Source organism: Juglans regia, chromosome 11 (genome assembly GCF_001411555.2).
Source record: "Juglans regia cultivar Chandler chromosome 11, Walnut 2.0, whole genome shotgun sequence".
NCBI classification, from domain to species: domain Eukaryota; kingdom Viridiplantae; phylum Streptophyta; class Magnoliopsida; order Fagales; family Juglandaceae; genus Juglans; species Juglans regia.
The window spans coordinates 19,976,322-19,985,108 of record NC_049911.1 but is presented as its reverse complement, the minus strand read 5'-3'; the positions used below and the strand labels follow the sequence as shown (position 1 = coordinate 19,985,108).

General features: G+C 36.0%; 1 protein-coding gene across 1 annotated transcript; it reads left to right on the top strand.

Moving 5' to 3' along the window:
• Nucleotides 1–248: 248 nt before the first annotated feature.
• LOC109018915 (MDIS1-interacting receptor like kinase 2-like) lies at nt 249–3,705 on the top strand. The gene is made up of 2 exons (XM_019001111.2): nt 249–2,904; nt 3,126–3,705. The coding sequence occupies exons 1-2, from the start codon at nt 276–278 to the stop codon at nt 3,431–3,433; spliced, it is 2,937 nt and encodes a 978-aa protein (XP_018856656.2). The 5' UTR covers nt 249–275; the 3' UTR covers nt 3,434–3,705.
• The last annotated feature ends 5,082 nt before the right edge of the window (nt 3,706–8,787 follow it).

The following is an 8,787-nucleotide window of genomic DNA, read 5'->3' as shown; positions in this document are numbered from 1 at the left end:
TCGTAAAAAGTTGGTCCTACATCGTAAAAATTTACTTCTTCCAACCCATTACTTTTCTACTAGACAAGCGGAGAAGACTTTGAATAAACCATTTTCTTTCCAAAAGCGCGTTTTTATTTTCCTTTCCTTGAAAAGAAGGACAACTGTGATGATAGGCCCGTAGAAGAGGAAAGTCACAAATGATAGGGACGCCTGTGCTTATAAATTAAGGCATGAACTATCAGACATTAAACAAACCATAAAGAATGGCATCATCAATCCTTGTGAAAGTATGCATGCTAATCTCCTTTGTCTTGTATGTTCAGCAGGTTTTTTCATCCTCAAATACCTCAGAAGCTGCTGCTCTTCTGAAATGGAAAAACACCCTTCAAAGCGAAACCCAGTCCCGACTATCTTCATGGACTTTCCATCCAAGTAGTCAAACTAATTCTTCTGCAAATCGAAGCCTGAGTACAATTCCATGCACCTGGTTTGGTATTTCTTGCGACCCTGCTGGAAGTGTCATCCAAATTAGGCTAACCAGCTTTGGTTTACAAGGTACGCTTCATGGATTGTCTTTTTCGTCTTTCTCAAATCTTGCACATATTAACCTCTCTGTGAACGCTCTCTTTGGGACCATTCCGCATCAAATTAAGTATCTTTCCAAACTCATTTTTCTTGATTTGTCTCGTAACTTCTTGTCTGGAGAAATCCCACCAGAAATTGGCCTCCTTGCAAATCTTAAATACCTCAGCCTTTTTGAAAATCAGTTAAATGGCTCGATTCCTAAAGACATCGGTCACCTAAACTCTCTAACTGGCCTTTTTCTTTACAAAAATCATTTGGATGGTTTCATTCCAACTTCTTTATGCAACTTGGGAAATCTTACATTGTTGTATCTCTACAAGAACCAACTTTCTGGACCCATTCCAAAAGATATAGGTCACTTAACTTCTTTAATTGATCTTTCTCTTTCTGGAAACCGTTTGGAAGGTTCCATTCCAATTTCTTTAAAAAACTTGAGAAATCTTACTCGTCTTTATCTCGACCAGAACAAACTTTCTGGCTCTATTCCTGAAGAGATAGGAAACTTGACGCATTTGATGGTAATATATTTGAGCTTGAACCAACTCCATGGTGCTATTCCAAGTTCATTTTCCAATTTGAGCAGTTTAGAAATTTTATCTCTTTTTCAAAATAGACTTTCTGGTCCCATTCCACAAGGAATTGGGGATTCCATGAACTTAACGTCATTGCTACTTGGTGGAAACCAATTTACTGGTTATTTGCCTGAAAATATTTGTCGTTCTGGACTACTTCAAAACTTTTCTGTAGAAAACAACTATTTCACTGGTCGTGTTCCCCAAAGCTTGAAAAACTGTAGGAGCTTGGTAAGAGTCCGCATGAATGGAAACCAACTTGTTGGAGATATATCTAAGGACTTTGGTGTCTATCCAAACTTGCAATTCATAGATCTAAGCCACAATTACTTTCATGGAAAGATTTCAAGTAATTGGGGACAATGTCCAAAGTTAGGAACCCTACAGATGAGGGGGAATAATATTACTGGTGGCATACCACTCGATATTGGGAATTCGACTCAACTGCATGTACTTGATCTTTCTTTAAATCACATACTTGGGGCGATTCCAAAAGAACTTGGAAAACTAACTTCTCTAGAGAAATTGTGGTTGAATGGCAATCAACTCTCTAGTGCTCTACCTTCAGAATTTGAATCACTGACCAATCTTGAATTTCTCGATGTGTCCTCAAACAAGTTGACCGACCCAATTCCACATATTCTTGGGAACCTACCAAAATTGCACAACTTGAATTTAAGCCATAACAATTTTAGCGAAGGGATTCCAAAACCACTCATGAGCTTAATTCATCTATCTGTACTAGATTTAAGCTGTAACTCTTTAAGTGGAGAGATACCATCAGAAATCATCAAAATGCAGAGTTTGGAGGATCTGAACCTCTCTCATAATTATCTTTCCGGTTTCATTACTACGGCCTTTGAACAAATGCATGGCTTGTTGCATGTTGACGTATCCTACAATGAGTTGCAGGGTCCCATTCCCAATAGCAAAGCATTTGTACAGGCTCCCATGGAAGACTTGCAAGGGAATAAGGGATTGTGCGGGAATGGTAGAGGGCTACGACCATGCAAACATATCTCAGAAAGGTCGCACAAAGGAGTGCTTGTAGTAATTTTCCCTGTCGTTGGATCACTATTATTTCTTCTTATAACCTTCTTCGGAATTCTTCTCGTTTTACAAAGAAGAAAGAAAGATCTACAATCGAAAGAAAGCAACAAGCATAATGGAGGACTACTTTCGGTATTAAGTACTTTCGATGGAAGAAAGATGTATGAAGAAATCGAAAAAGCAACTGAAGGTTTTAATGACATATATTGCATTGGAAATGGAGGATGCGGAGTCGTCTATAAAGCAAACTTGCCATCTGGTGAGATAGTAGCAGTGAAGAAACTCAACCCACAACCTGATGGTGATCAGAAAATAATCCAAAAACAGTTCTTAAATGAGATAAGGGCATTAACCGAAATACGACATCGAAACATCGTCAAACTTCATGGATACTGTTCACATATTCAACATTCTCTTTTGGTTTACGAGTACCTCGAATGTGGTAGTTTGAGAACAATTATGGAGAACGAAGAGGCTGCTAAAGAATTAGATTGGCATAAGAGGTTGAATATTGTTAAAGGAGTGGCTCATGCCTTGTCTTACATGCACCATGACTCCTCACCACCAATAATTCATCGGGACATAAAAAGTAGCAACATCTTGATAGATTCTCAACATGAGGCTCGTGTTTCAGACTTCGGCACAGCTAAGCTTCTTGAGCTAAACTCATCCAATTGGACATCCTTTGCAGGCACATATGGATATATAGCACCAGGTAATTTATTTTATTGTTCTCTCAAATTAATTTTAAGGTGAAAATATGAAACACCTTCAAATTATTAACTACCAATCAAATTTGTGAATCACCCCTTTAATAACCAACCAAAAATTGCAAATCTTGAGCCACTTTTATTCCTTTTTATAACTTTATTTAGTTTAATGTAGTTTCATTGCCATTTTGAGTATTTTTAAGGATAATTTTGTTTTTCTTGGCAGAGCTTGCTTATACAATGAAGGTGTCTGAGAAATGTGATGTATATAGCTTTGGGGTGTTGTCATTGGAAGTCATAAAAGGAAAGCATCCAGGTGATTCCATCTCCTCACTTTCATCTCCATCAACTAATGAAAATATACACCCGAAGGATGTTTTGGACCAGCGCCTTCCATTTCCAGAACGTCAAATTTTGGATGATCTTGTAGTTGTTGTAAACCTTGCAACTGAGTGCTTGAATGCTGACCCACAATCTAGGCCTACTATGCTCATAATTTCTCAAGTTTTATCTTCCAAAACTTCACGGTCCTAGAGACGACTTTTTTTTTCTTCAGTTGCAGAAGGAAAGTCATGCGTACTGTGCCATAAGAGTATTAATGGCATAGAGATTTTTTGTTTCATTGCAAGTAGATCTAGATGTTCTATTTTTAAAGAGCACTCTTTTCTTAGACAAACCAGAAGGTTTGTTATGAGAGAGTTTATAGAAGTTAAAACAATACCTATCACAAAGAAATTTGTGTATAGGGGTGCCCCAGAGTAGATATGTAGTTTGGTTTGTAGTCTGGGTTTTTTTTTATTTTAATAAATCACAATTGTAACTTCAATTTCATTAAATGAAATGAAGTATATTTCCATAAAAAAAACAAAAATAAGTAGATCTAGATGAAATCTCGATCCTTTGGCAATCATTCACGGAAGGAAAATCATGATTTGTATAGATCCAAGATCTTCAAGGCTTGCATTTTGAAAAAAATTGACACTTTTTAATTAAAAAAACCAACTTTTTAATTTTGGGTCCTTTTTTATTTTTAAAGGAAATGCTCAGAGTTTACATACTCTAAAATTGTATTTAACATTACTTTAAAAAATATATATATATTTTCGAAAGTAAAAGCTTAGAAATAAAATATATTTAAAGTATAAATTTGTACAAATTTCTCGTCTTTGTCTCCATTGATGTGCCACTCTTGACTTCATTTCGTTGTCTTCAAATGTCAAGTCCTACTTGCTTCATTAATCAAATTTTAATATGATCAAATTTTAATATGACAAAATTTTACTACTACTTTTGGTTGCATTTTTTGTGCACAACTATATATTGCAAATATAATACTCATGCTTATTTAAATAAGCATGATGGGACGCATAAAATCTATGGGTTGGAAATAATGACTTCTATTGTTTCCCAACAAATTTGGGATCAATACCTCAAATTTGTTTCCATCCATATGCATTTGGTATTAAACAAATGCTATATTCAAATGCAGTCATATACACAAGCGTTAATTTATAACCCAATCTTTATCAAGTATAAATAGAATACATTTCATCAAGTTGACATAAATAGAATACATTTCATAGAGTATATGGCTATATATGCACACTCATGCCGAATCTATATTGTACATCTCATCTCAACACCAACCTGTAGTCCACAGATAATTAAGTACCATCATCATGCTAAGACAAAGTGATCATTCATTCATCATGTAAATAAACCAGTTATTTGGGTGCCCCCCATGTCACTTACATCATATATTTTTCACTTCCTAAGGCATTATATACACCGGTGCATTCAGTGAATAAACATGTAGAAAGATGTTTGCATTGAGCAATTAGATATGTTACCCTATTTGAGTCTTACACATGGACTCAATGAATTGCAGCTTTCTCTTTCAATACTAGATGCCTTTCAAAGCAACACCTACTACTCATACTTGCATGATTGTTAAAAGTTATCTAATGGACATCTACTATCCATCAAAATCTAGCATGGTACTTCGCCCAACATTTACCTAACATTAGTTTGGCATGCTTCTTGTAAAAACCCTACAAACCATGCAAAAAAATCTTCATTCCATAAAGTTTTCTCTAATCCTCTGTGAGGCATCAAACCACTTGTCACAATGTGTTCTTTAAGATATTGGCCAGGCATGCATTAGAACATGCCTCTGCTCATATAACAGTGCCGAAGATAGCTTTCTAACTGTAGTTTTTTTATATAGTTCTAGACCTTTTTTGTAATGCCCCGATCCCGCAGGGATCGAAGAGTTACTCCCTATAACTTAAAACTCACAATTCATCAATATATTTAAAGACTCTAAAATATAAAGTCATCAGAATACTACAGAATCTCTCAATAAAAATCCGCCACTTCTCAGAATTCTTCTATGAGTAAACCACTATGCTTAAATAATCAGCTCACCGATGCTCCATAATCCTGATCCTTAGTTGGACTATTCAAAATCATCTGAAAAATATATGGGAGATAAGGGTTGAGTTATCAACAACTCAGTAAGCAGAGAACATATACCAGTGTATAAACATGAGCATTTACAAAAATCAGAATGCAGAACAAAACATTTTTATTTTCAGAGTGCGAAAGTAGAACATGTTATCAAAATATCAGAGCGAATATTTAGAAGTAATTTCATTCAAAATTTTCTTTAGCATAGCATAAATGATCATCATCATCATCAGAACATCATATCAGAATAGAGGCCATGTATAATCTCCGTGGTAGGGTTGTGCATCTGCAGATAGCCAATCAGAACATGAAACACTCTGTCACCAAGGTGTGCACTCAAATAGAGACCACTACTCTAACCCGTGGCAGGGCCGTATCCACTATTATTACCTGTGGTTGGGCCGTATCCACTATTATAACCCGTGATTGGGCTGTATCCACTATTATTATCCGTGGTTGGGCCGTATCCACTATTATAACCCGTGGTTGAACCGTATCCACTATTATTACCCGTGGCAAGGCCGTAACTGAACAGAGCGGAAACATAATCAAATTCAGAATCAGAGAGTCATGCCAAAGGTTTTTAGAAATCACATCTTATCCAAACAGAGTACTGAACAAAATCATATCACAACATAATTTATGCACAAAATTTAATATTCGCTCTCTTTTTCAAAGTTCAGAAACAGAATGTCAAAAATAAGCTCATGTCTACACCAGTCATGACAGAAAATACGTTCCTTTTAAACAGAATCTCATGAGTAATGCAGAACAAATATCTGAGGTTGTTTTCAAATTTCTTTTCATGGCAGAACATGCACATTTTCCAAAAAGGACCTCAGTTCATTTTATTTAATGCAAAGTCTAGCATAGGAACCCCGCTTACCTGAACTTCTTAGCTTTTTCGAAATTCCTCAAAAATGTCGAACAATAATTAATCGTCACCTATAAAATAATCACATAATTATCGTAAATTTTCAATCAACCACTTATTTCGATATTTAATCCTAAACTTCTAAAATAACCTATTTAATTCCTCAAAACCTAAAATTCTCATAATTTCCAAAATACCCTCATTTTTCCAAAATCATCAATATCCACCTAAACGAATTCGTACCGAATAAGAACTTAATCAAGCAAGTGTTAAGACAATTACGGAACTCAATAAAAAGTAATATTTAAAATATCTAAAGTACCGACAACGTATTATAAATTAATAGAATACTTAGACTACTTTAAAAATCTTATGAAATACACCATGAAAAATTTCTCTCTTAAAAAAAATAAGTTTACTTCCTTTAGTTAACAATATTATTAAAATATTATCTACACAAAAATAATGTTTAATGTGACTTAAAACCAAAACTCATTTCAACATAACAACAAAAATAAATAAATAAATACCCTTTGTCGAGCACATGTTTCTAGAAATTATAGGGGTAAAATTGGTAATAAAATTCAACTATCAAGTTAACACTTCGAAAAGAAAAACTTGTGCACGTAAACTAATCATATAAACACTGTGAAAAGAAACACAACTAATAACCGCACGGAGGCTCATCGAGAGAGAAGTGAAACGTGCGGCGGGGCAAAGGGCAATCAGCAAGGGGTGACGAGGGTCTCGCAGCCAGTGATTGCTGCTGCTTTTACAGTGGTTACCGGCGCGAAAGATGGTGGTTTGCAGTGGCTTGCGATGGAATAACACTGAGGGAGAGAGAGTTGTACGCATCACGCCGCTTGCATGGGGCTTCGGACGGTGGCACTGGACATCACTAGGTCGTGGAGGCTTGCTTTCTGGTGTCGTCTGGTGCTGCTGGCGGTGGCGTCGTTGCCCAACTGAGGCAAGGCATGGTTCTCACTTTGAGCGACGATGCTCTGTTTCCATGGCTCCAAAATAGAGCTGCCCTGGTTTTTGCTTTCGATCGACGATGGTGGATGGTGGCGTTTATGTATTGAATGGTTGAGGAGTATGGGTCAACGGGTGGGTCTGGCGGCTTGTGGTGTTGTTACCGTGTGAGTGGAGCTGGTTCCCATTTGATGACATGGAGGGGCTGTGAACGAGAGGTTACAGTGGGTGATGGAGGCTGAGGCGTGAAAAGGAAAAAGCGGTGACTATCGATTTTCGTTGAGGATGAAGAACGTGCAATTATATAGATGAAATGGGCGACCAAAAAAAAATATATAAAACCCTAGAGAGCCGAGAGAGAGACGTGTGTGCGGATGGAAGTTTGTGTTGTGTGTGTGCATGGAGTGGACGGAAGCACTAACAGGTGAAGAGAAAGATAGATAGAAAGGATCAAACGTGCGGGAAAAAAAGAAGAAGAAAGAAAACGTGCAAAGAAACTAAAATAAAATAAAATGAACTAAAAAAATAAACAAATAAAAATAAAATAAAATTTGAGCATGATTGGGTCCGGGAGTTACATTTTTTTAAAAAAAAAAACTAGGGTTTATGCTTATTTATAGATTATATCCTACTTAGTCCCATTATTTTGCCACCTCTAAATCACTGCTGCTGCAATTTAACTTTATTAAGTCATCCATCTTTCTTATTCTTGTTAAACATCATTACAGTGTGTGTTTTCAATTGGCTACACAACTTAGACTATAGTCTCCTAATACTATATATATAGTAACTTTATGAACTGTACAATCATGCATAACGGTATCATTTCCTACAAATGGCACCACGATTTCATCAACTTTGGTATATGAATATGACCCTAAGAGTATGCTTTTATGCCAAAGTCTCAAACACTAGGAAATTTATACAGTTCTCTACAATGTGCATCTATGTTTATAAGTTGATATATGCATCACAAACCATTTTTCTTGACAATATTTGCTCCAAAAACTTGCGTGTTAAAGATGAGGAGTATCTAAACACCCCATGCCATGACCATAGGTACATATAAAAGTCCTATGGCAGAGTAGTTACTGCTTCTATCTAAATTTCACATGCAAGATTTTCCTAATTACAACACATCGCATTTACATTAAAAAATACCCAAGAAACATTCCAACCAACATCAACTTGCCAAAGATCCCAGACAAACCATGATGATCAGACATCTAAATTATGTTACAAAATTGCTTTTATTTTTCACTTGCCATTGTATTATCTTTTTCCCACGTATATTTAGATTACATGCTACCAACCATTTGATGTAGTGTGGAAGAGATTTGAAATCTAATCAAATCAGAAACTCATAAAATAACACAACTCTATAGGAGGCAAGCAGATATATCTTATAATTTCACCCTTGCTCTATATATATTCCAGACTAGCTATCACAGGCCATGATAATGGCCTGGAACTAAAGGAATAATTATAACCTTTAAGTGGTTGGCCATCTGCGAATACCATACCGTTGTTGTTATCTCTAAGTAATATGAGATATGCTCTTTGTTGTACATGT

Bases quoted from the DNA above. Each gene is read 5' to 3' on its own strand.
- LOC109018915 (XM_019001111.2), top strand. From the start codon at position 276: ATGCTAATCTCCTTTGTCTTGTATGTTCAGCAGGTTTTTTCATCCTCA. The intron at 2,905-3,125 runs GTAATTTATTTT...TTTTCTTGGCAG, and splicing joins ATATGGATATATAGCACCAG to AGCTTGCTTATACAATGAAG.